Source organism: Pseudopodoces humilis, chromosome 13 (assembly GCF_049639895.1).
Source record: "Pseudopodoces humilis isolate 2021_Gansu_Grassland_sample_001 chromosome 13, ASM4963989v1, whole genome shotgun sequence".
Lineage (NCBI taxonomy): Eukaryota > Metazoa > Chordata > Aves > Passeriformes > Paridae > Pseudopodoces > Pseudopodoces humilis.
In genome coordinates this window covers 20709436-20734110 of record NC_142212.1, presented here as the reverse complement: position 1 = coordinate 20734110, position 24675 = coordinate 20709436, and the positions used below count along the sequence as shown (strand labels likewise).

The following is a 24675-nucleotide window of genomic DNA, read 5'->3' as shown; positions in this document are numbered from 1 at the left end:
GATACCGTCAAGGAAGTGAGGCCAAAAATATGAGGAAACATGGTGAATCAGATTGTTTTCTTGACTGTTTTTCTGCTTAAAATTAAATGAAACTAGAAATACTTAACGATTTTCATATTCCCTGGTATGCCTGGAAGCATAATCCTCACTGGTCTGTAGCCGTGCCTGGAAAACAAGAGTGGAGCTGAGTGCTCATTAGCATGGTTATCGGGGTGAGAGCCGTGCCGCGAGCTGAGCTGGCACCGTGCCCCGCAGCACAGGCTGTGCCAGCCCCACGGCTCTTCTCCCGTTTGGGGAATGGCAAACCAGCACCTGCACAGCCAAACTCTCCTTCCTTTTTGAATTACCTGCTGTCCACATCCAAAAATGTATCTCAGATATGTGTATTTGCCCAATTCTCACCGGGTTTGAGAACCTCACTATCTTGTAATTGTATTGAAAATTCCCTTTCCACATAAGGGGGGGCAGGGCAGGTTCAGGGGATGTTGTGGCAGGGCCATGAGTGCACCAGCATCCCCCAGCTCCTGGGATCTCCCCAGGACCAGGGAGGCGCTGATAAGGTCCCCATCATCAGTCCGTGTTCTTCCCTTCCTCCACAGATCCCTGAGGGGGCATCCCTGGCCATGAGTTTGACGGACAAGAAGGACACCACGCTGAGGAGAGGTAACATCTCACCCCTCTTCCCTGCTGCTGTTGATTGAACAGGAATGCTTGCACTGTCAGAGGGTTGCCTCTGGCTGGGGATGCTGGAAGATGCTGCCAGCCCCCGTTCCTGGGTGCTGTGGATGTGGTGGCTCTAAATGTGCTATCCAGTCTCCTCCCTCTGCCTCATGGGGTGCAGGGTGCTCTCCCAGCCCTCAAGGTGCTTGCACCTTCATCTCACACCCTCATTGGGAGCTGGCATCCAATCTGTGCTGACAGAGTGAGAGAAAGGAAGAATCTAAAACTACTTGGTTGAAAAAGTCATGTCCCTCCCAGTTACATATATTCACTCCCTTGCCAGTGCATTTCTAGGTTTTGGGCTGTGCAGAGTGAAAACAGACCAAGTGAGACAGAAATCCACATTAAACAAGGATTTTCAAACCCTGTTTTCAGGCTTCCTGCAGAGAGCCTGGCTCGCCAGGAGTCCTTTGCCTGCTGTGGAAAGGATCTGATTGGGACTGAGCTGCCCTGATGATGGGTTGGGAATAATCGTGGGAGTGCGGGACACAGCAGGGCACAGCAGGGTGTCAGGGTGCAGGAGCGTGCCTGTGTTCATCCTTATCTCGTGCCCTCCTGAGTCTCTCTTAAAACATCCCTTGGGAGGCCTCAGGTCCCCCTTGAAGTACCTCCTAGTGTTACTTGCCACAAGCCCCATAATGCAATAAACAACCCCAAAACAAAGAGAAATGCGGAGATCACTTGTGGCTGACAATGCCAGCTTGGTGTTGGGGTTCTTGGGGTTCAGATGCCTTCTGAAATGGAGGTCACCAGTGGAGGTGGATTTCAGTTTGGGCCCCCCCTGACTGAGCCACTGTGTTTCTCTTCTTCACAGTGAAGGATCTGGACACTGAAAAGTACTTCCACTTGGTAAGTATCCCTCTCCTGGCTGCAGGGATGATGGCTGCATGTGGGGCTGCTATTAATTTCAATTATAGCTGTGGGCTGTAGTGTCAGATGTGATGCACAAGCTGCATCAGGGCTCATTAGTTCTCTTCAGCAGGGTTCAAAGTGGCACAGAAAGGTGATCTGTAGATAAGCTTTATCTGTAGATTAAGGGACATGATAAAGAATTACTGGGATGGCAGAGGAATTGCTGTGTCTGATCGAGCTGCTGGCAGCCACAGAGAGCTCAGAGGCATGGTCAGAGCATGGCATGGCACAGTGGCAGTGGCAGCACCCAGTGACACCTCGGCTGAGTCACCTGCTGGGAGCTCCTGGCATCCCACGGGCTCCCCGGGCTGAGCAGGTCTGTGGGTTCCTGCTGCTGCACCGTGCTGGGAGCGCCAAGTGCTAAATGCTGCTAAAAGCTGTCATGAGAAAAGGTGTTATGGACAACAACAATATTTTATAGCTTGGTTTGAGGGGTTTTTTTCTCTGCAAGTGTTTCCATGCTCAAGTAGAAGCACACATGTACACACACACACACACACACACACACATACACACGTGTGCAGAGCAAGGAAGGAAAAGGGATGGGAAAGCAACTGTTCACATGTGAAACAATGCACATCAGTTGCTTGCTTTGGCATTATAGAGAGTAATTCAGCGACCTGAGCAGTGGAATATTCATTTTTGTTTTGAAAAAGCCAGCATTCCTACATACTGTGCTTTTTCCAAATCTGAGCAAAGCTGGTTTGTGCAGAAGCCATGTGCACTGCTGCTGGGAGCCCGAGGTGCAGCCCAGACAGGGGTGTGAGAGCCCTGGGGGGCAAGCAGGCCAGTGTGCAAAGGGAGATGGATGAGTTCATTTCCATCATCTGTGGTGAAAGAGGCAATAAAGAGAACAGGAGAAACAAATGTCAGAAAAACTGAGTATTATGGATCACTTTTTAAAAGCCATATAAGAGTGTGTTTATAAAGCAGTAACTTCTTTTTAATTGAATTTTATATGTGGTTGAAATTCTAGCCTGAAAGGAAAATGTAGTGTGACACTTCCAGGGAAGAGTGCTCTGACCATGTGCTTTATCTGGGACCAGGTTCTCCCAACTGACGAATCAGTGGAACATAAGAAGTCCCACAGACAGAGCCATAGGAAGAAGGTTCTTCCAGAGATCTACCTGACACGTCTACTCTCCACCAAGGTAGGAGCTGGGCTGCCCCTGTTCTTGGCAGGTGGGATTGTTCATGGTCTGTAGGGACCAGCTCCAAGGAAGGAGCGCTGCAGGACTGGCGCTCCCCAAAGGCAGTGGGACTCCTCTCCTGGATGGCTGGAGCATGTTTAGTGAGGCTGTCGGGCTCCTCAGGGTCCTTCCAGCTTCCCAGCTCATCCTTACTGCTGTGTGATGCCCCACATGGTCTCCCTGGGATGAACTGGGGTCTGTGCAGACAAAAGGGATTCTGGCTGCCTCAGGACTTGAGATGCACAGCTGAGGCCTGAACCCATCTCCCCAGAAAGAGATGCTGCTGGGACAGGAGATGGAGATGCTCAGCTGTGGGAGCAAGAGAAATGTCTGTGTGATCTGAGGTCAGATCTGGCCCATCTTTAATCCTAGCATGGTGCCTCGCTGAAGCAAAGATCACAGGGATGGCCAGCAGTCTCTGGTCTTCTTTGTCTGTGGTGTACAGAAAAAGCACAGATGTGAGATCCCAGCAAAGATGCCAAAAGAAATTAACCCCAAATGCACGTTTATTATATCACTATCCACAAACAGACTGTTCCGTCCCTGCTTTGGCATCCCCTCTCTCTGCTGACCTATCCAAGTGGCAGCAAAGGGTTTCCCCTACTGTGCAGCAGTCACAGCCCCTCTGCTGTTCTCCTGGGCTTGGGTGCTGCTGCTCTCCCCAGGGTCCACTGTGTCCTTGTCCTGCAGGGCACACTCCAGAAGTTCCTGGATGACTTGTTCAAAGCCATTCTCAGTATCCGAGACGATAAACCACCCGTGGCTGTGAAGTATTTCTTTGACTTCCTAGAGGAACAGGCAGAGAAGAGAGGGATCACAGACCCTGACACTCTGCACATCTGGAAGACCAACAGGTTTGGAAAAGGAAATCCTTCTTTTCTTCCCTCCATCTCTAGGGAGCGGCAGCTGCAAAACCCTGGTGTCCTGGACTAATCATTAGGTTGCTAAAAGTAGAAGAGGGACTTGGAAAACAGGGAGGGTGGCAGAGAGGGCTGTAAAAGATGAAGCCAAACATAGGATTGGAGAGCTTTGAACAAATAAGAAGCCCAGGGGAGCAGTGAGCTGAAAGAGGAGGCATGGGCAGACAAAGTGCAGAAAGAACTGGCACACACAAATAATGAAAGGAGAAATAGGCTGATGGGAGACAGCAATGGAGTTAGCTGCAAGCACTGAAGATCTGAGAGTCCAAGACCATGTCAGGTCTTAAAACGTCATGGAAATTCTGAAACCATCATATTTGGATCATTTTCATTTGCTTTCTGCCTTTTCTGCCCTTTAGTAGCACTTTTCCTGACTTACATCTGTAACCAGGCTGAGTCTCTGGGGTATTCAGGGGACTCTGGGAGCAGGAGCTGTGACAGTGGCTTGCTGGTGAGCACCACAGCAGTGGGACCAGATGGAGTGGTGCTGAGGGACATGAGCAGCAGGAATGGGGTGGAGGAGCCAAAGTGAAGGGGAAATAGTGCAGGAAAGCAACCAGAGGATTTAAATGGAGAGAGCAGGGAGCCTGGAGAGAGTGTCAAGGAGAGGCTCAGCACTTTGGAGGCTGTGGAGACAGGAAGTGTTTCCAGCCCAATATGTGAAAATTAAAACCAAATTTTACTGGGAGAGCAGGCATGCAGGTACAACCATTGGGCAACAGATTTGCCTACCCTTTGCTACCTTCACTGGCTTGTAGAGCAAAGACTTACAGTGACTTTCACCTCTCAGCTGCTGTGGAGGGTAGGAAGGGTGAGCAATAGACTGAGGCTGTGTTGTGGCCAAATCAGCAGTGAAATAACTGAAGGAGAATATGACGAGAGAACAGGAAAAAAAAAGACAGATGAAATACATTTTGTGGGGCCAGGCTCACTATCAGAACCAGATGATGGTTAGTGTCAGGAAAGAGGGAACAGGAGATGACACCATTGCTCCAAACAGCAGCAAGTAGGGAAGCCTGACTCAACGGAGCCACACAGGCAAAGCTGCGGGTGCCTCTCTGGGCCTGCAGCTGCTGAAGGAGCAGGGACATGTGTGTGCCTAGAGAAGGCTGTATGTGCCATGTCCTTCAGCCTGAAAAAATGTCTTGAGGGAGAAGGTGTGTCCCTGCCCCTCTATCAAGGGTCTGTACCAGGGTGATTAAGTAGCAGAACCCATCTCACTACTACAACTCCTTTTCTATCATCGTCTTTTCTGCATTTCCGCCCCTCTTCCTCTGGTACACAAAAATTTAGCTCATGTGTGTCCCTGGATCCTTCCCTTTGCAGCCTACCACTGAGGTTTTGGGTCAACATCCTGAAAAACCCCCAGTTTGTCTTCGACATTGACAAGACAGACCACATCGACGCCTGTCTGTCTGTGATCGCCCAGGCCTTCATCGACGCCTGCTCGCTCTCTGACCTGCAGCTGGGCAAGGTACATCCAGCCAGGGCACCTCGGGCAGTCACACACAAGGACAGGCGGGCAGAGGTCCCCAGCCCAGCCTCCCTCCCATGGCTGGCTGGAGCCATGCTTGGGCTCATGCAGCTGAGTTTTGGTTGTCCCCAGGGATGCGTTTTCCCGTCCCTTGCCCACCCCTTTGTTCAGGCTTGAGTTTGAAATTTGTACCTCCTCTGTCACAAACCGTAGCCAGGGAGCAGGGACATAGTCACAGGCAGGATGGACACAAGGCAGGACCCCCAGCCTGGGGGGCTCTGAGAGTGGGGGAGACCAAGCCCTGGGCTGTGTGCTCAGGGTCACCCATCAGCTCCATGAGCTGTCCTGCAGCCATGGCAGAGCACCTGCTGAGTCAGCACTGCGTCTGAAACGCTTCCTCACCCAGCTGAGCTGGTGCTGAAGCAGACAAGTATTTTCTGCTGTTGTCTTAGGTAGGGGCACAACGTGGAACAGTGAGCAGAGGTGGGGGCCAGTTCTGCTCAGGACACCAATATGGGGTATGGGCAGCCCAGCTCCTCCAGTCAGGGCTGGTTTAGGGGACACCATTGCCATAAAGTGGTCCCATAAACAAGCTGAGGGACAATGTAAACTTCCAGTGACAGGATGGAAAAAGATACAGCTCCAGGTGAAGCTTCAGTCTTTGCTCTTGGTGATTTCTGCACAGCCTCTCACCTCAGAGAGAAGCCCAGGAGGTGAGCCAATCTTCTGAACACAGGCTGTGTCTGTCGAGGGATCACAGCCCAGGCCTGGCCCAGCTGGAGGTGTGAGGCTGTCCAGGGCCATGGCAGTGACACCACCCGTCAGCATGTGCAAGGGACTCGGCAAACACTGTGGTCTGCAGCGTGCCCGTCCCACCGTGGCCGTGGCCAGCGTGGGGCTGGTGGCCGCTGGGCTCCGCACACCGGCGGGGGAGCTGAGGCTGCTGCGAGCAAACGCGCGGGCCCAGCTCCCGCCCTCAGGCCCCACACGCTCCCGCCCTCAGGCCCCATACGCTCCCGCAGGGCTGCCTGGCAGGAAAACATCCCATGTGCACAGTCGCTTTTCTCCCTCTGCCTTGGCCGAGCACCGTGCTGACGTTTGAAACTTCCTGACATAAATAAGTTTTGTTAAGAAATGCTGTAAATCGCCCCCACTGCCCCCCCCCACCCCAGAGGCTGGTGGGGACAGTGTGTGACTTGGGGGACACCCTGCAGTGAGGGGGTGGGCGCTACACCCCCAGCTCCAGAGCTCCAGGAAGCCTTTGTTGGGAGAGGTTAATGCTGGAGGAAGATCTAATGAGTGCTTGATGTTATGTTTGTTTGGGTTTTGGTCTTTTTTTTTTTTGCATGTGTTACGAAACACCTACAATTTGTCCTTGTCAAGTGGCAGATGAAGGGAAGAGGGGTCAGCTGGAGTCAGACAGCAGATGGAAACACTTTTCTGGAATACAATAGTATAAGTGAATGAATTGTTGAGTAATGTGGGAAGAATAAATCCTCAGCATAAAAATCAGCTTGCATGTACACGGAGTGTACCACTGAGCATTTTCCAGACTGGATTCTTCCCTTGGTTTCAGTACCTTGCTCTTGATACTTCAAATGTGACAGCAGACTCAGTCCTTACATCTCCAGTGCACAAGCAGTTAATAAACTGGCACCCATCTCTTCATAATAGAGACAAATCAGACATAAATTAAAAAATAACTTAGCAAAGAGGCAGCATGGTTTTCCTTTGTGTTTCCAAGGAAAAAACATAATGCTATGAGCAGGCTGTCTGTAAGTGGACCATATTCTCATAATGCCTTGTCACTGGGTTTGAAAATAAACTGCTGTGGGATCTGGTGCCCGTTTCCTGTTTCCCCTGCAGCATCAGCCAAGCTACAGATTGCAGCAGCAGATTGGAGTCACCCCGGGCTCCCCTATTCCTGCATGACAGAGCCAAGTATGCTGCCTGTGGGCAGAACTCACCACTCCCTCCCATCAGCAGGTCCCCTCCCCTCTCCACCTGTCAGAGCACTGGGGAGCAGTCCTGCACACCCACACTGGGGTGTCAGGCCATGGTGATCTCACTCCCTTTGGTGTCCCCAGGCCTGGGGCCCTTCCCCTTGGGGAAGTCAGCCAAGTTCATTCCTGGGGTAATGATATCAGGAGGACAGAGTTGCCTTGAGGTTAAAATTATTCATGCTATGTTTGCAAGGAGGGCAGCAGGGTTGTGCCTCCACTGGTACAACCCAGTTGTGTGGCTGGGAGGTTAAGGCTGTTGTGTCCAAGATGACATTAATCAAGAGAATTCAGTCTTCTCTGTTAATTACTTTACGTGCACTCAATTTAGGCCAGGCAGGCTGGATTAGCCAATGCAAAATAAATCAAAGCTACATGACAAATCCAAAAGCAACTGATGAAGTTCAACTTGTAAGATAGCTTTGTTCTTTAGCTTAAATCAAGGTAGCTGCTCAAGAAGCCCCAGCAAATACATGCAGAAGCCCTTCCCTTGTTGCCAATTTCCACACACAGCACCACAGAGCCCAAGTGTTTGATCTGGCACAGGTGTGCTGCCTCACCTGCAGAGCATCCCGTGGCAGCAAGCCACCCCACCTGACTCTGGGTGTGCTTTTAGCCTGTGCTTGCTGCAAATTAAAGCACACAGCCATCACCCCCTCCTCAGGCCCTGAGCTGATGGATGTTCAGCTCATGCAAGGGCAGTAGGATGCTGCTGTGTCTCTATATGGTGCCCATCCACAGATCCTTGATGTGTCTCAGCCCTTCTGCCATGAGCTGTTCAGTGCCTCAGTGCTGTCCAGCACTGCACTCCTCTCTGGTGACAGCTGGGACAAAAAGCGAAGCTGTTCCTGCACCCAGCTGTAGCTGGGGCCCCTGCCTGATGTCAGTGCTTTGGTCAGGCAAACAGAATAATGTTTTCAGCCAGGAACAGCCCAGAGCCTGATTTTGGTGTCTCACCCTTGCTCTAGGACTCCCCGACCAACAAATTGCTGTATGCCAAGGAGATCCCTGAGTACCGGAAGATAGTGCAGAGATACTACAAGCAAATCCACGACATGCCGCCCCTGAGTGAGCAGGAGATGAACGCCCACCTTGCCGAGGAGTCACGGGTACGTGGGTGGAGAGGATGGGGTTGAGTCTGCAGGCTCAGTGTCCTGCTGGAGCCTGGCAACAGCAGTGAATGCACATGGGCTGCAATCAGCTACTGCTTAGATGCTGGAAGGAGCACACAATAGAGGATATTTTGCCTGAAACTTCCATACACAAACTTCATCTGACCTAATTCCAAGCATCTTCAATTACTGCCAGAGCTGCAGTAAACACCCATGAGTTTGCTTGAGCCTAACTAGCTCTGGCACCACTGGGAGTTGAGAGCAAAATCCAGTGCCAAAAAGCCAGGAAGTTTGGACACGGATTTCTGCAGTCCTGCAGCCACCCAGCCAGCTGGCTCCCAGGCACAACTGCCAGGGACAGCCCTGAGTCCCAGGCAGCCACTGGCAGCCAGCCCTAGTTCCAGCCACGAGAGCTGGCAGACACATTCCAGATCAGAGTCCTGCCAGTGATGCACCGCAGGTTCCTCAAAATCAAACTTCTCCCCAGGGTGTTTTAGCTTTGGGCACCAAGCAGGATTTTTCTGTTGATATTCCACAGCGCAGCTGATGTGCTGCCCCCTCATGTGAAATGGCTTTGGGCACAGGGGTATGCAGTGCTGCCCAGCATGGGTATTTTACAGCTGGTTTTGAAAAGACCAAGACCCATCCTGATGCAAGCAAACACACCTTCCTTAAAAATCCAGCTATACCAATGTGACAGTAAAGTCAGGCACAATCTGCTTTTACTGTAGTCAGTGCCTGCTGGCTGGGCTGGAACTCACATGCTCCATCCTGCTAATGTTCTCCCCTCTCTTTTCTGTCTTTATAAAGAAACACCGAAATGAGTTCAACACCAATGTCGCCATGGCTGAGATATACAAATACGCCAAGAGATACCGCTCCCAGGTGAGTGGGTTGTACAGCACACGGGCTCTGGCCTGCCTGGGAAGGGAGGAACCATTGCTGCAGTAACCCCACAGGCAGACACCTGCATCTAGTCCCACAGAGCAGGGATTACCACACAGGAGTGTGCATAATTGCACTACATATGTAATAGATGCATATGCACCTACTCTCTGTCCCTTGTCTGGCAACTTCTTGGTTTGGTCATTCCCAGCTGATCTTAATGGCATTTGAGTGGGCTGAAGAAGAGCTACCACATATGTAGACCCTTTCAGGAGAGCAAAACATGCAGATAAGGTCCACCCCCAAAATAACTTGCACCTGCTGTTCCTGCTCCATTGAGGCTGTAGCTCTGGCTGGCTCCCACCCCCCTGCAACCTGTGGGCTGGTGCTGTGCCCTCAGCACTGTTACAGCAGTGCATTTTTGTCGTACTACCACTCCACTCCTGGCCCTGACCAGGGAGAGTAGTCTCCTGACTAAGAGAGCAGGGGTGCTAGGGGTGTGAGCATGTGGGCTGTGGGGCAGGGTGGGCTCTCCCTTTTGGGGCTCTGGCTGGGATTTGGGCTCCACAGGACTGCTGGGGGGAGCTGAGCTGGCAGGTGGGCACTCCACACTGCCTCAGCACCCTGCCTGTGTCTCCCACAGATCGTGGCCGCCCTGGATGCAAACCCCACGACAAAGCGCACCCAGCTCCAGCACAAATTTGAGCAAGTGATTGCACTCATGGAGGACAACATCTATGAGTCCTGCAGTGAAGCCTAGGCCGGCTGCAGCCCTGGAAGTGACCTTTCTTGCAGCACAGTACCACAAGGGAACCTGCCATCAGCTGCAGGCATACCTTGGTCATACTCAAACCAGCCTTGTGGAGGGGGTGAGCCTGGCCATGGCTAAAGGTTTGCCTCACTTCACAAGAAGCCACAAGACACCTTTCTGAGCAGCTAAAACTCTCTGGTCTGCACTGTGGCACCCATAATTTATTTGCTGTTGCCAGCCAGAAGTGGAGGCATGACCCTTGTGGCCAGCTCAGTTCACCAGTTTCCCCTTGGTCAGCACCCAAGCAGTCAGCACTATGTGCAACCCTGTGTGTGGTTCCTCGGGACGGGGCTGCAGAGGCTGGAACAGACACAAAGCAGAAGGGTCACCTCAGGGAGTAATGACCACAGACAGCAAAGACCATCACAGCCTGAGCTCCCACTCCATCCCTCCAACATCCATGTTTTTCCAACACCGGGGACTCTTATCAGCTGTTCACTATCTGCTGCATTCTGTGTATATTTGTGCCTTTTAATTTTTGTACTGTATGTGTAAACATAACCACTCCTCCATCTGAGACTTGGGTAACACAGGGAACTTGAGGCTGAGACAAAGCAGTTGCTTCCCAAGCAGCTAAGGCATGGTGAAAGCACTTTATCCCTGATGGAGAAAGCTGTTTGGGAGCTGCAGGGAGCACAGTCCGTGTCAGCATGAGGAGGGCTGTTCTGCCTTTCCTGGGCTCTCGTGCACGGTCAGCTGGAGCAGTGGGGAGTGAATGCTCCAGCAGGCAGCCGATCCCAGGCATGCTCCCAGACTGGCTGTGGCAGGTGGGGTGGGGGCAGGACCGTGCCCCCAGCTCCTGTCCCCACGCTGGCTCCACACGTGTCCATGGCACTGCACCACCTCAGCCCCAGAACACCGCTCATGCCCACAGGGCCAGCGCCTGCTGGCAGCCCCAAGCCACACACAGGGCAAACGCCAGGTGACATTGCCTCTCCCTGTGACCATCACCAAACACAGGCCAGCCCTGTAGAGGTGTCTCCTAAAGTGGCTTATTCTGCTTGCTTTGGGCCCAGCCCTGTGGCTGGTACCTGAGAGCAGCCAAGAAAGTGGGGCTTGGCTGCATAGCCAGCCTGTTTTCAGCCCTTAAAGGCAGAGGGACTGGACCCAACCCAGAAGTGACACAGGCCAGCAGAGCATCCCCAGCACCCAGAGCTGCAAACTAAGGTAGAGAGTGTCCCAGCTCAGGCTGGGGTCACTGAGAGGGTCCCGGTGGCAGAGAAATGGAGCTTGCCCGAGACTAGACACCCCAGTGGCACCCTGCCAGCCCAGCCTGGTGGCCTGTTCTCCCTCCTGCAGCCTGGGCAGCTGTGACCACTCTGGTGTCCAGTGTCACACGAGTCCCCGCAGGGCTCAAAGCCAGCATTCCTGCTCGGGCAAAGGCTGCTGCCCCACCACGGCAGGGGCTGCCACACAGGGAAGAAACAGTTACTACCTCACTGCAGGAGGGGGTAAGGGAAGCCTTTCTTAGTCATCCAGCTGGCTAGGATGCAGTCTGGCATTAGATGAATTTGTCCACCAAAACTGGGTGATTCACTGCCATGGACAGGTGCTCTCCGTTCCATCAATTCCAGTAATGCCACGTTTGTCAGAAACCAGAACATCAGAGTTGTGTATGTGTACATAGATATCTATTTTAAAACAAACAGTAGACTATCCAGTATGTTTAAAGGTGGGGAGGGAGGGAGGGAAAGGGGAAGAACAGAGGTTTTTTTAAAGAGAACTACAGAAAAAGTACTTACACTGTGGAGGTCTCAATGTTTTTGCTGAGGATGTGGCTTCAGAATAGAAACTCTAAGAATGTAGCTGGGCTACATTTTATTTTGAAAGTGATTTCACAAAAATTTCTTGACGTTTTTGTCTTTCAGAAACTGTGAATAGCCAGAGATGTAGGCAGGCCCAGCACAGGAAAGGCCAGGGTGAGAAGGACCAAGGTAGCAGAGAATGTTGAGCTTGGCTGGAGGCAGGGAAAGGGCCATGGAGCTACAGCCCCATGTTGTTTGTTACAGGGAAAGGATACAGGTGAGCCAAGAGAAAGTAGAGCTTGCCTCCAGGTGCTGTGGCTGGGCCATGTATTGGGGCTATTGTCTTATTATTTAATTTCTTTTCCAAAGACAAAAAAAAAAAAAAGAAAAAAAAAGAAAAAAAAGAGTAAAAGTAGTTGCTACAACCATTTAAAGGAACAACTTTAGCAGAGGGTTTGTAGTGTTGCCTTGAACCTCCAAGCCCTTTGTAAGATGTGTTGTGGATGTAGTGCCCTTACCTGCTGTGTAGTGGAAGTGGCAGACTCCTGGCAAAGCCTATCTTTGTAATAAAACAAGGTGCTGAACCTATGGAGTGAGTTCCTGCCAAGCACACGGGGAAGACACCTGCACAGACAAGTTTTGCACATGCAAGGCAAGCCACATTTGGGATCAGCAGCCCAGAGAGAGCAGGTTTGTACTCCTTGTGTGGGGCTCTCCACACACCACTCCCACAGCCAGTGCCACCCTTCCTTCCCGGGCCAGGCACAGGAGGGGACAGTTGGCACATGAAGATCAGTAGCCCCACAGAAGCAGCTGCAGCCAGGCACCCTCACTTCTGTCAGGTGCCTCCCTGCACCCCGACACCAGAGCCCTTAACAACCACGGCACAGCTAAATCTTTCCCCTCCCCCAGTAAAAGCAGTGCTTTCCAGACACCAGAGGGATTTTCTTCTTCCACTAGGAAGTTGATTCTTTGCAAAGCTAAATCCAGACATTAAGTTATTTGGCCTTTCTCAAAGCAAGAGAGCTTTGCATTTCACACCTGGTGGCTGGTGAGAGGGAGGACACAGCCCCTGCCTGGTGCTGTTGGGGACATTGCCACATGGCTGCATGCTGCTGTGAGGCCACCCCCATCTGAGAATCCAATGACCTCTGCTCAGTCACTGCTACCCCATTCCCTACCCTGTCCCTGGGGGCACACAAGTTCCAGTTCCTTTAAAGATGCATCAGCATAGTCAAGGCTGAAGTTTAAGAGAAGCTAGTTTGCTCAGCTCTTGCTTAAGCCCCAGAGCAAGGCCAGGAGCCTTGGAGGGCAGTGGCAAGGCCAGCTGCAGATTAACAAAATCCTCTTTAGAAAGAATTTTACTTCCACTTACTTTCTCCCACCCAGGAAGACTTTAACCCATTACACGATCAGCATGACCTTCAGAAGGGCCCTGCTCTGGGCTTAGCAAGAGAAATTCAGGCAATTGAAGCTATTAAATGGAAGCGTGATACACAAGAGCTCACAAGTTTGTAGGTGGGAACTGTGCCATAGACCAGTAATAAGAGCACGAGCTGTGCTGGAGGCAACAGTAACACCCCAAACTTGGTTTTTGAGCCCTAAGACACCTCTATCTTCCTCTTACTATAGTTAAAGCACAGGCTGCTTCACCTCTGCTGGCAGACATCTGCCCATGGCATGAACTCAGACCTGCCACCCTGGTGCTCCTGTAATCCCAGCTCAGGCAGGCATTAGCACAAGGGCAGCCAGGACAACAGAGGGCTGGACACCTCACACAGGCTGTGGGCACATGGTTCCACAACAGCACTGACCATGCCTGAGCTTCTCTGTTCCTGATGGCAATGCCACCATGCTGTGTCCCATGGGTCTTGGGGTCCCTGCCTGTCACCTGGCACAGTCAGCCTGCACATGTACAGCCCCTAAACCCAGCGGCCCCTTGGCACCACAGCTGGGACACGTGGACAGAGAGAACACCTCTCCATGAGGGCAGGCAGCAAGGCAAGCCACCTGCAGCATCAGCTCACCACCATGCCCTGCAGATTTTGGCAGAGAGATGGAAGCACAGGGACAGGGACCACAACAGTCATGCCATTCCATGAGGCAAGTGAAGAAGCTTTATTAGGATAAGGTGAACACAGAATTAAAACCTGTCCTAGGGACTGAAAGCAGTCCAGGCCCCAAGGGCCTGAGGCCAGCTGAAGCAGTAATAAGCTCCCTATGGGGCCTTTCTGTCTGCTGCCATGGGGACTGCCTTCTTCAGCCTGGCCTTCCCTTGCCCAGCTCCTGGAGTCGCCCGGGGCTTCTTTGCTTGACCTTGACCTCCCTGTGCCTTGGGGGCATCCTGCTGTGCCCCTTTGGGCACCTTCCCCTTGCTCTTTCCCTTGGGGGCCTTTTGAGGCCCCTTTGCCCCTGCACTTGCAGAACTGTCACTATCAGTCCCTCCTGCATTCTCAGCAGCCCGAGCTGTGCTGGGTCCCGAGTGTCCTTTCTGGGGGCCCTGCCGGTGGCTGGCAGCTCTGGGGGGCCCTGAAGGCCCTGGGCCATGAGCCTGGGACCGGCCAGCAGTCTGGGGATGCTTCGCTCTGTCACTCCTGGGCTTCTCTGCTGCTCGTGGCTGGGCCTGCAGGGAAGAGAAGAGAGCACCTCAGAGTGTTGCTATGCCATGAGCCACCCAACCCCACTGCTGGCCCCGACTCACCTTCACAGGCTTTGCCTTTGGCTGCTGCTTGGTGGCTGTTGGCTGCTGCTTGGTGGCACCTGTGAGGACGGGCAGAAGATGAGTCCAGGAGGGGCCAGGCACCGTGAGCTTGTTCACAGCACCAGCAGCTCTTTACCTCGCTGTCGTGCTCCTGCCACGGGGGCCTGTGGGGCCTTGGTGGTCCCTTCCTGTCCTGGCTTTGGGGTCTGTCCTCTGTCAGGATCTGCCTGGCCCGGCTGCTGCTTGTACCGTGATTTCTTGAGTGCTAACTGGAGGTGAGAGAGGGCTGTCAACAGGGCCAGGCAGCACCTCAGTCCCAGCCCTGTGGCCCCAGCAGCCCCTGCTCACCTTGAAGGTGCCAGTGGCCCCCACAGCAGAAGAGTTGTGGGGCCGCACCAGGTCCCCACAGCTCAGCCCCTTACTCAGCGCCTGCTTCAGCATGTACTTGAGGCGGATGGGATCCACAGTGGGGTACTTGGCCAGGATGAAACGCTTGATGGCAACAACAGAGGCACCCTTCTTCTCATCATGGGCCCGCAGCGCCTCCTTGATCATCTGCAGGGTCGGAGGGTGCTGGGCCTGACAGCGCTGGGCTATGCCAGCAGCTTTGGCTGCTGGAAGAGGGACCATTTGGGACTGGAGCCCAGTCCTGAGACACCCACACCCCCAGCAGCCTCAAAACCCCCAGAAGCCAAGCAGCCACAACCCTGCTCATCCCTGCAGCCCCCCAGGGACCCCAGCCATCATAGCCCAGAGCCTAAGCCAAGCTCCAGCTCTGAGGGACCCCACAGCACTTGCAGACCCCTTACCCAGCTGAGGCTCCATGGCAGTGCACAAACCCAGGCAGTCACAGGCACCCCAACCCACAGCACCACAAATCCTCCTGCCACACCTAGCTCACCTCCATCCAATTTATCTGAAGAGCAGCCTGGCTGCAGGTGCTGCTTGGGAGCTGCTGATTGCTGTGGTAGAAGCCCTGGTGGAAGCTGGGTCTGGAAGTTGAAGGCCCTCTGCCAAAGCTTTGTGAGGGGCTGGAGGGGGAAGGGGCACACCTAAGCCGAGGGTTTGGAGGATGAGAGATGGGAGTTTTGCAGGATGATTACCCTGAACAGGCAGATGAAAGGTGTCTATGTGCTGCTAGCTGGGTGTTGGGGTGCTGGGATTGCAGCTTGCTGACAACACTTGCTGTGGGGTGCACAGGGAACCAGCCCAGAGCAGTGTGAAGGTGGGATGTGCTGTCTCCCTTACCAGGTACGGCCTCACTAGGAAATGGGACTCTGATAATGGGGTGGGGGGAAGATTCCACAAGTGAGAGGAGGAAAATGAGGAGCTGCTTGGCTGGCCAGCAGAGGCAGGAGGAGCAATTCTCCCCCAGTATCCCCAGCTGTCACAAGCAGGACAACAGTTTTCCCCCACTCACTGAATCCCATGTTCAGGGGAAAGCACTCCCAGCCCTGGACATGGGCAGGCCTGTCACTCCCATGACCCCTCCGTGCAGGCACCTGTGCTTGTGAGGAGAACCTGAGTGAAACACCACTGGCTCTTTGGTGTACAAACAGTGCAGATGTCCTCACTGCGGGGACCGCCCGCTTTATGCAGGACTCACATGGATTTTGTGTGCGTTGTCTGTTGGAAACATGAGGAATCACTGCCCATGGAGAACTTTGTCAAGGTCTGTGCTCACCTCTTGAGCCCAGGGGCCAGATCCTGGCTGAGGTGCCAGTAGGAGCCAGCTCTGGAACAAGGAGCTGGGAGATAGACCCATTGCCGTCCTCCTCCCCAGACCAGCACCAGCCTGTTTATTGCTTCATTTCCAGTCCATTTCTGAATTCCCCAGGAAGGAGATAGTGGGGGCACAGGAGAGCTGCTGGGGCTGACACCACGGAACATTTGGATGCATTTCCTCATCCTGGCTCTATCCATCACTTCTCTGGTAGCTCTGTGATGCCTCTGGCACCTGGCTGAGCTGGCAGGAGGGTCCTAAACCCTTGCTTGCCCCTAGCACCAGCAGCAGCAGCCAGGTGTAACAGTGTGAGGACAGCCTGCAGGCTTGGGGCCAGGCCTTGTGCTGGGGCTGGTCCTCCACGAGTGGGAGAGCCACAGTGCCAGGCACCACCACACTCCGTGCAGCCTCACGGACAGCAAATAATGCTAAATCCTTCCTCCTCTTCCCTCCAAAACCACCTCCCAGATTTGAAGTACATGAATCAGACATCAGCCTAAACACTGAATTATTCATAAAACTCTAATCTTTAGATTTCACTGAATATGCAGAAGTATCGATAAAAAAAATAATGAGAGAATTGTACTTGCAAATTGCTCTTTATTAAGGGTTTAACTTGCATGGGCTCTATACATTCCCTATTAGTCCTTGCAAAGCTGCATAGGATTAGAAATCAGAGAGGATAATAATGTACAAAAATAGTTTCAAATGTTGATAACACTGAACAGTGAGAAAAACATCTTATTTGTATAACTGAACTAAAAATAAAAATGAAGAACAGTGCTACAATTTCAATATGCCATCTTGTAGTGCTTCGAACATATGTCGGCCTTGCTGAGCCATATGCTGCTGGGTCGTGCCTGCTGCTGTGGAGGGGGATCAGCCCCGTGCCTCGATGGCACCAGAGCTGCCCAGAACCTCCTGCTGGGCCGAGGCCAGACCCACCGCAGCCAAAGTGGGGAGGGGCATGGGTGAACTTGTTGGGGGCTTGGCCCTAGGGGTCCAAAGATGCCTAAAGAAGAGAGATAGGACTGGGGGGAAGGGGTGCAGGGGGATCAGGAGCAGAGCTGCTACCGAGGGTGCAAACTCTCCATGTGCTGCTGCACCAGTGCTGGAGACAGAGCACAGAGCTGGCCCCACCAGGGCTGCACGGCTGTGCTGTGCTGGCAGGGCCCTCCTGCCTGCACCGGTACCTGTCCCACCCCCTGGAGGAACCACAGGGTCTCCCAGGACTTCTGGCAGATGGGACAGCGCCAGAGCTGGGAGCATCTGGCAGAGCCAGGGCACTTTGCAGCACCCAAACGTGCTCTGGCCAGACAGAGCATGATGGGGCTGAGGGACTGAGCAGCACTGGCCAGGATCCATCTCTGGCAAAAGAGCCAGAATGCGGCCCCAGCTCCGGCCCCGGCAGCAGCAGATGCAGAACATGCCCTGGCTGGGGTGTCAGGGTGGGGTGAGGGAGGCAAGGGCAGCACTGCCATGGCCCAGGCATGGCAGAGCTCTCCGACCCAGTCTGCACTCAGAGAAGGGACATGAGCTCTCAGCAAGTCAAAAGAAATGTTTGGATTTATGCCAGAGGAGCTAAGCCTTTGCATGTTAATTACAAAACGTGTGTACACATTTTCAGCCTTATTCCCAGGGTTCCCAGAGCCAGGAGCGAGGAGTGTGCCCCACTGGGCCTTGCCATGGTGAAGCAGGGGCAGGTGGTGGTGGAGGTGGGGGAGTTTGTGCTCCCAGGCCAGCACCCAGGGACTGGCTGCTCCCGTGGGGCCTATGCGGGAGAGACCTGGCTGGTGGAGACGGAGGAGGTCTCTGTCTTGCCAGCAGAGGTGTCCTCGTCACCCAGTGGGTTCTTGCCACAGCAGAGGGTTGTGATCATGCAGTTACGGAACTAGAGAGAGGGAAAGCTGGGGTGAGACACCTAGACACCATGCAGCTCTAGCTGCAGAGCCATCTTTAAGCTCAGCAGAGCTGCTTGGAAGCCCCCAATACTGTGGTGCAGGAGGAACTATGCCTATATGGAGTCTCCTGCCCCACTGCCTGCTCCCGTCCTGGCTCCTCCATCAACCCAGCACCTGCATTATTTCAGGTGGAATGGCCTTGCATTTGTGAGATTTATGCAACACCAAGGATGAGCTGCAGAGTCAGTTTCCCATGTGCCAGGACTAGATCTCCTGGAAACAGTCCCCACTCCAGACCACTGGCACCTTGAGATGCTGTAACTCTCTGCCAGCTGTTATAAACACAAAAGAGGAGTTCCCTGGCCCCCTGCCAGTTACCTGTTTGTTCATTACGATGTAGATCACAGGGTTGTAGATGGCTGAGCTCTTGGCAAAGAATGCCGGGATGGTCATGAAGATGGGCCCGAAGTCTGATCCCTGGTTGGTGAAGATGTAGAACGCGACGCTGGCATAGGGGACCCAGCAGATCAGGAAGGAGATGACCATGATGATGACCATGCGAGTCACTTCTTTCTCTGCCTTCTGGGTGGTGGCAGACTCCTGCTGCTGGGCGGCAGCCTGTGGGCAGAAGGGAATGGAAATGTGATAGAGCCGGTGGGTGCTGCACCAGTAGGGACACAAGGTCAGGGCTCACGGTAGTCAAGCTGCACATCTGAAGTTTGCTATTTCCCTCCTCATGGATGGCCAGGCTGGCCCCTGGAGGGCCCTCACTGTCACCATTCTTGAGCCTGGTGTGGGCCCCTCCCCAGCACTGGGGACAGGGGTAGCCCTATTGGCCACTGCATCTGGCGGGTACCCACCTCCTTGACAGTGCAAACCAGGTTCCCATAGCAGAAGAAAATGATGGATAGCGGGATCATGAAGTGAACCACAAACATGTAGATGACAAAAGATTCATTGTTGACCTCTGGCTTCAGAGTGTAGTAGTCGATCCCGCACGAGCATTGCATGCCCTCGGGGATGTACCTGCAAGGTGAGCCCAGCAGGTCAGCACCCAGCACAGGAGACGGGCTGGAAGCCACAGCTGAGCCACCAGCCAGGCTCCCACACCCCTGACACTGGGTCCAGTTCCCTCCCTACCTGGACCAGCCGAAAAGTGGGGGAGCTGCACAGGCCAAGGCCATGATCCAGGAGAAGGCAACACCCATGATGGCATGGTTCTCCCCAAAGCGGAAGTTGCTCATGGGCTTGCAGACCACAACGTATCTTTCGATAGCCAGGACAACCAGTGACCAGAGAGCAATTTCACCTGCACCAGGGAGAGGGACAGAAAGGGACACAGGGACTTTGAGAAACAGGAAAATGATAAAACATGATAGCAGCATGAAGCTTCCTCAGACTGATGTTCCTGAGGACAACCCCTGGCAGCAGCTTAATCTCCACCGAGGGTTCGGAAAGATAAACGAAGAACGGTCAAGGGCAGATGTGGTGGGACAGAGTGAGAAGACCCCTCCTCATTGTACTGCTGACCCACAGGAACCACTTCGCTGCAATGTTTTGAGATTCATGGCAGATCCCACCATCCACCCCAGATAGCACCCACACCTGCAAGCCTGTGGTCACACTACAATTTGCAGTGCCCATCATACCAGGACTTCCCCTCACTACCCACAGCTTCCCAGGAAACTTGTGCCACAAGGACCAAACCAGTAAAACTGGAGCTGTGGCTGAAGGCTGAGCCAAATGGAGGAGGGCATTTTTAGACACCCAATTTCTGTTTAAAATCTGTTTGGTTCCATACCATGCTGGCATGGGGAGGAGAGCCAGCTCCGCTTGCCTGTACTGCCATGCACCACACCAGAGCCAATGGCAGATTCAGCCCTGCAAAATGGGAGGAACAAAGTTGTCATTTCTCAAGTCAGAAAGTGAGCCAAGGAGATGTGCAAATTCAACAACTGCAACATCTGGTGTTGGCTGCTTTTCATTGCTGCACTGTGGTTCTCAGGATACTGAGCAGGTGGCTCCTAAAATAAAGTTTTAAAAAATAGTGTCACTTGTCACTTTCTTCAGCTCCTACCTGGAAACATGGCAAATGGCCTCAGTCCACAACTGCAGCAGGTCAAGGACATTACAGGTACCATGTTTTTCCAAGATCATTTTAGCAGTTTTTGCTCCCACTCCTAAAATCTGGGGAAATTCCTGACAGAAGACATTTGAAAATCAGGAGAACTTACCGCCCAGTGTGGCAAAGAAGCCTTCGATGTAGCACCCTGTTACTCCAAAGACAAAGTACCCATTCATGGAGGTGTACATAGTGGTTGTGAAGCCTCCAAATACCATGAAGAGGTCGGCGACTGCCAGGTTCAGAAGGATGTAGTTGAGAGGTGTCCGGAGCTTCTTGTGCTGGATGGTGACGTAGAGCGTGAGGAAGTTGATGGGGAAGCCGAGCAGAATCAACATGAACATGTAGGCAGCCAGCGCTGAGAACTTCCAAGGCTCAGCCAGGTAATACTGGGGGTACTCAAAGGGGCTCCTCACCACCCCGGTCTTGTTGGACATGGGCACGTAGAAGTCTTGGCCTTCTGTCCCGTTCATGGCTGCAGTTCGTGAGGCGCTCTTTGCGCTTACTCTGGGAGTTCTTTAGTGCAAGGGGGAAATTGTCTCTGAAACTGAGCTCCTGCCACCTCTCAGCCTCCACTGTCACCCCAAGGAGAACCAGTTACACTCTCCTCCACAGGGCACCTCTTATAAAGTGCCACCACCAGGGTAAGCTCCAGGCACTGGTGTCAGCATGATTAGGGTTTAGAGAATTATTAATCATAATCATCCCAGGGTAATTGGCTTTGCTGGGAAGGTGTTAAGGTGACACCAGTTTCTGGCCAGTGCTGTCATTGTTGGAGACCGTGGCTCATGGTCAGATATAAAAAGAGGTAGCTCTGCACCGCATCATTCATTTGGAGAGGCTCAAACCAAGCAGCAGCTCCCTTGCACAGCCTCACTCTTCCTTTCCCTTCCCCACTAACAGGAGGGACATGTGTGGTTCAAACCTCAGGACTGTGGGTTTGGGGGCCGGGTTGGGCAGGTGTGGCGTGGTCCCTCAGTGACAGAGGGACCACGCCATTCTCACAAGGGGAATGTGGATCTGTGAGACCAGCCAGTCCCCACTGGAGAGCCCTCTCCACATATTGCCAGTGGGAGGCTGCAGAAGGAAGGTTGACCAAACCTTCTTCCACAAGCTCCAGCCACCTCTCTACTCAGGATTTGGCTGTGGAGGTTTGACCACCACCGTGAAACACTTGGCCCACTGGCAGGTTACCAATTCTGCCATCTCTTTTATGTCTTTGTATCTGATTTGGGTCATGCCAACTGCATTGGTAACACCTAATAAATAACCTAGTCCATCTGTCCTGGATGGGAATCATTCTGCCATGGCGCTGAGAGGCTGCTGGACCAGGGCACTGATTGGGGGTTCAGAGCTGAAGCCAGCACTCAGCTTCATATGGTGGTTGACAGACAGCCTCAGGCTCCTCAAACCTTGCATAATCAAACTCCACAGGGAAGGCTATTGCTGGAGCCTTCTGTGCCCTGTGTGTCTCTGACTCACCACTCTATGCACCCAGTTTTGCTTGAAACATTCCTTGTGCCAACCAGCAGCTGAGTTACATGTTACCTTAATTTTTCAGAGGCAGTGGGACAAAATGTACAGGAGGTGAGCACAGAGACTTTGCTTTGCCCCTTTGAAGATGACAGAGGCTGGAAGGGAGCTGAGCACAGCCAGGAGCAGGTGAACGCCAGAGCCTCATCCAGTGCAGGAGGATGTCCCACAGCTGCTTGAGCTCACAGGTGCAAGGTGGGCAGAAGTTCATGTCCTCTGTGCCTTAATAAACTTCCTCCAGTCCTGGCCTAGTTTTCACCAATGTTCCTTGTAGGTTAGCTTAGCAATAAGTTTAATGGAAAAAAGCACTTTACTCTTTCTGGAGCAGAGTCCAAGCTGGGAAACCTGCCCTCTAAGTGGGGAAGGTGGAAGGAGCTGAAGCAGCAGCACAGACTGGGGCAGACCTTGCTGGCAGCCCAATGCAGGCCACAGTCTCTGGACAGTCCCAAAGGTCTTCCTTCACCTTAACACCAGGTCCACACACACTGCTCACCCTAAGTGCCTCTCAATTAATTTCTCACACTTGTTGCCAAGGCCAGAGTAGTGCCACTTTCTAACTGCAAATGCAGCTCTTTACACTTGTACCTGGCCATGCAGGGATTAAAGGTTTATTTCCTAAAACACTTTAAGCTGATGCAGTAAGTCACTGCTGAGGCAGCAGCTGCTGTGCAGAGCTTAGGGCTGGCGTGCGTCACCGCTGGATGCAGCAGTGGGACAAGCAGGCAGTGAGAGACAGGAACAGGGCAAATTGCTCACAACAGCTTCCAACCAAAGTGCTGTGGGGGGACCTCTTGTACCTGCAGGGACTCCTCAGCATGGAGCTGGTGGGCTCCATGGCACAGGGCAGCCTGGACTAGAACAGCTCCATCATGCATGAGACATGCACAGTGCTTCTGCCCAGAAAAGCCCAAAACGCTTTTCAAAGCTCGGCTACATTCACAGAGTTTAAAAAAAGCATTGGTCCATTTTGTCTTGGTCCATTTTGTCTTTGCGCCTTTCTCTCGAGTTTTGTAATTTTTCATTCCCACTGGCACTGCACAGCCAGCTCAATTCCAGAAGGAGCTGAATTCCACCCTGGCTCCCATCTCAAACAGCATTGTTTATCCATGTCAATAGCAGAGTCTTCACTGCAAACAGTGACAGCTGAGTCAGAAAGCAGACGAGCTGTAATTAGAACAGAATGTTTTTAAAGTGGTAAATCAAGCAAACTTGGTCAGGAAGCACCGAGGGACTCGGAAACCCGGCAGTGTGATTGCAGGGTCTCCTTTTCCAGAGGAACTGGCGCAGACAGACATCCCGTTTCACGTGCAAAGTGCTCCCGTGGGAGCTGCCCTGCCAGCACCAAGCACCTCAGCCAGTTGCTCATGTCCTTTCCCACTGAGGGTAAAGGCAGGCTGGAGCAGACAGGCTGCCATCACACCAGAGCTCAACACGGGCACAGCTGCTGCTGGCTTCCAGTTGAGAGCAGCACCACTTCCCAGCCGAGCTGGTCACCCACGTGCATCTTCCTGCTGCTGGGAACGAGCCTGTGGCCATGGTCACCGTGTTCCCCTGCCCAGGGGGTACACTGGTGTCACTGGCACAGGGTTTGCTTCCCCCACAGCAGCCTGGGGTGCTGTGTGCTGCTGGCTGAAGTGGGAACACACTGGTGCTGCAGCGGGGCTGAGCGTTCTCCCTGCTCTGCCCCCTCAGCAATGGGAACAGAGGGACACACCTGGGACAGCTGGCCAAAGGGCTGTGCCACTCCAGATGATGTTGTGCTCCAAAATAAAAGCTCAGGGAAAGGGGGAAGAAGGGAGGATGTTGTGTTTGTGGTTTGTGCTTGCCTTCCCAAGTGAGTTACTCATGCTGAGCCCTGCTCTCCAGGAAGCAGGGAATAAATTCCTTCTTGCTTCCCTTTACTTTCAAGCAGAGCTCTGCTTCAGCTACTAAGCTGTCTTTATCTCAACACAGGAGTTTCTTGGCTTTTGCTCTCCTTTCTCCTGCCCAGCCCTGTAGGGAGAGCCAATGTAGGGGCTCAGGCACTGCCTGGGACTGATGCCCCCCCCAATGTCTTGTGCCTCCAGATGAGGCTGCAGCAGAGAGCAGCAGGTCTGTCTCCTCCCACCTACACACAGAGCTCAGCTCAGGACTGACACCACGCTGGGGACACCGTGCTCAGCAGCACTCCTTGGCACAGCCCTCCGTGGCAGCAGCACAGAGCTCAGGTGTGCACAGCCTGACATGCTGCTCTTCAAAGGGTGAATTCCACACAGACTCAGCCAGCACCTACCTCAGGGGGGCTGTCAGATGCCCCCAGTGCCAAGAGTAGTGGAACTTTTCAGATTGTATTTGAAGGGTTCTTAATGCTGCTCTTGCCTAAATGGAATAGAAAGGAATAAGAAATTCAAGATCAGAAGCACGAGTATTATAGCAACTTTTGAGACAATAAATAGTGAAAAATAGTCCCATTTATTTGAAGATCTGTCAACTGGTGTGTGTTAAGGAGCACAATCTGGAGTAAAAACCAATTACTTAAAGGTTGAACTTGATCCTAGAAATGTTCCTGTAAAATTCTGTGGCACTTGCTGCTTGTCTGGAAAATGCAGAGCACATTCACAAAAACCAGACATTTTAATTTTAAAAAATAGTTACAATTCTTCCACTCTTAGATACAAAATGAGACAAGATGATGTAACTAAGTTATTAGGAAAGCTCTACAGATATAAGAAGTGTTTTGCTGAGCCAACAGGAGAGTCTGATGTTGAGGTAAAAGGCTGGTTTTCTTCACTGGTTTGACTCATCTATTCTCCGCCGACAGAACGGACAACAATTATGCTGCAGTATGAGGAGCTCATAGTCTTCTGTGTGAAACATCTGTCAATTAAGAACATATTTAAAACAAGTTAGCCTGTACCCTGCTCAAGAAAATGCAAACTGAGCTCAA

At 52.8% G+C, this 24675-nt stretch overlaps 4 protein-coding genes across 11 annotated transcripts in view; 1 reads left to right on the top strand and 3 right to left on the bottom strand.

Annotated features, from left to right (window-relative positions):
• Positions 1 to 13712, top strand: part of PLXND1 (plexin D1) — a 68727-nt gene extending 55015 nt beyond the window's left edge. For all 3 annotated transcript variants that reach the window (XM_014251755.2, XM_088061838.1, XM_014251754.2), the window contains 8 exons: positions 600 to 663; positions 1535 to 1569; positions 2679 to 2783; positions 3513 to 3676; positions 5069 to 5216; positions 8185 to 8325; positions 9139 to 9213; positions 9857 to 13712. In XM_014251755.2, coding sequence (XP_014107230.2) covers positions 600 to 663; positions 1535 to 1569; positions 2679 to 2783; positions 3513 to 3676; positions 5069 to 5216; positions 8185 to 8325; positions 9139 to 9213; positions 9857 to 9973 — 849 coding nt within the window. In that variant the 3' untranslated portion in view covers positions 9974 to 13712. The remainder of the gene's footprint in view (positions 1 to 599; positions 664 to 1534; positions 1570 to 2678; positions 2784 to 3512; positions 3677 to 5068; positions 5217 to 8184; positions 8326 to 9138; positions 9214 to 9856) is intronic.
• Positions 13713 to 13863: 151 nt separating this feature from the next.
• Positions 13864 to 16695, bottom strand: H1-8 (H1.8 linker histone). Of its 3 annotated transcripts, none has more exons than XM_088061840.1 (5): positions 15280 to 16695; positions 14819 to 15084; positions 14607 to 14739; positions 14471 to 14529; positions 13864 to 14392 (listed from the first exon to the last, which is right to left on the bottom strand). In XM_088061840.1, the coding sequence occupies exons 1-5, from the start codon at positions 15293 to 15295 to the stop codon at positions 13988 to 13990; spliced, it is 879 nt and encodes a 292-aa protein (XP_087917966.1). In that variant the 5' UTR covers positions 15296 to 16695; the 3' UTR covers positions 13864 to 13987. The 3 variants fall into 3 exon arrangements, with proteins under 3 accessions (XP_087917966.1, XP_087917968.1, XP_087917967.1); XM_088061842.1 differs by having other exon boundaries at positions 14607 to 14727; XM_088061841.1 differs by having other exon boundaries at positions 14819 to 15081.
• Positions 16696 to 16773: 78 nt separating this feature from the next.
• On the bottom strand, positions 16774 to 24091 carry RHO (rhodopsin). The gene is made up of 6 exons (XM_005521947.2): positions 24022 to 24091; positions 20329 to 22913; positions 19235 to 19403; positions 18955 to 19120; positions 18473 to 18712; positions 16774 to 18084 (listed from the first exon to the last, which is right to left on the bottom strand). Exons 2-6 carry the CDS (start codon positions 20687 to 20689, stop codon positions 17965 to 17967), a joined length of 1056 nt encoding a protein of 351 aa, XP_005522004.2. The 5' UTR covers positions 20690 to 22913; positions 24022 to 24091; the 3' UTR covers positions 16774 to 17964.
• Positions 24092 to 24181: 90 nt separating this feature from the next.
• Positions 24182 to 24675, bottom strand: part of IFT122 (intraflagellar transport 122) — a 30181-nt gene continuing 29687 nt past the window's right edge. For all 4 annotated transcript variants that reach the window (XM_014251520.2, XM_014251521.2, XM_014251522.2 and 1 more), the window contains one exon: positions 24182 to 24605. In XM_014251520.2, coding sequence (XP_014106995.2) covers positions 24516 to 24605 — 90 coding nt within the window. In that variant the 3' untranslated portion in view covers positions 24182 to 24515. The remainder of the gene's footprint in view (positions 24606 to 24675) is intronic.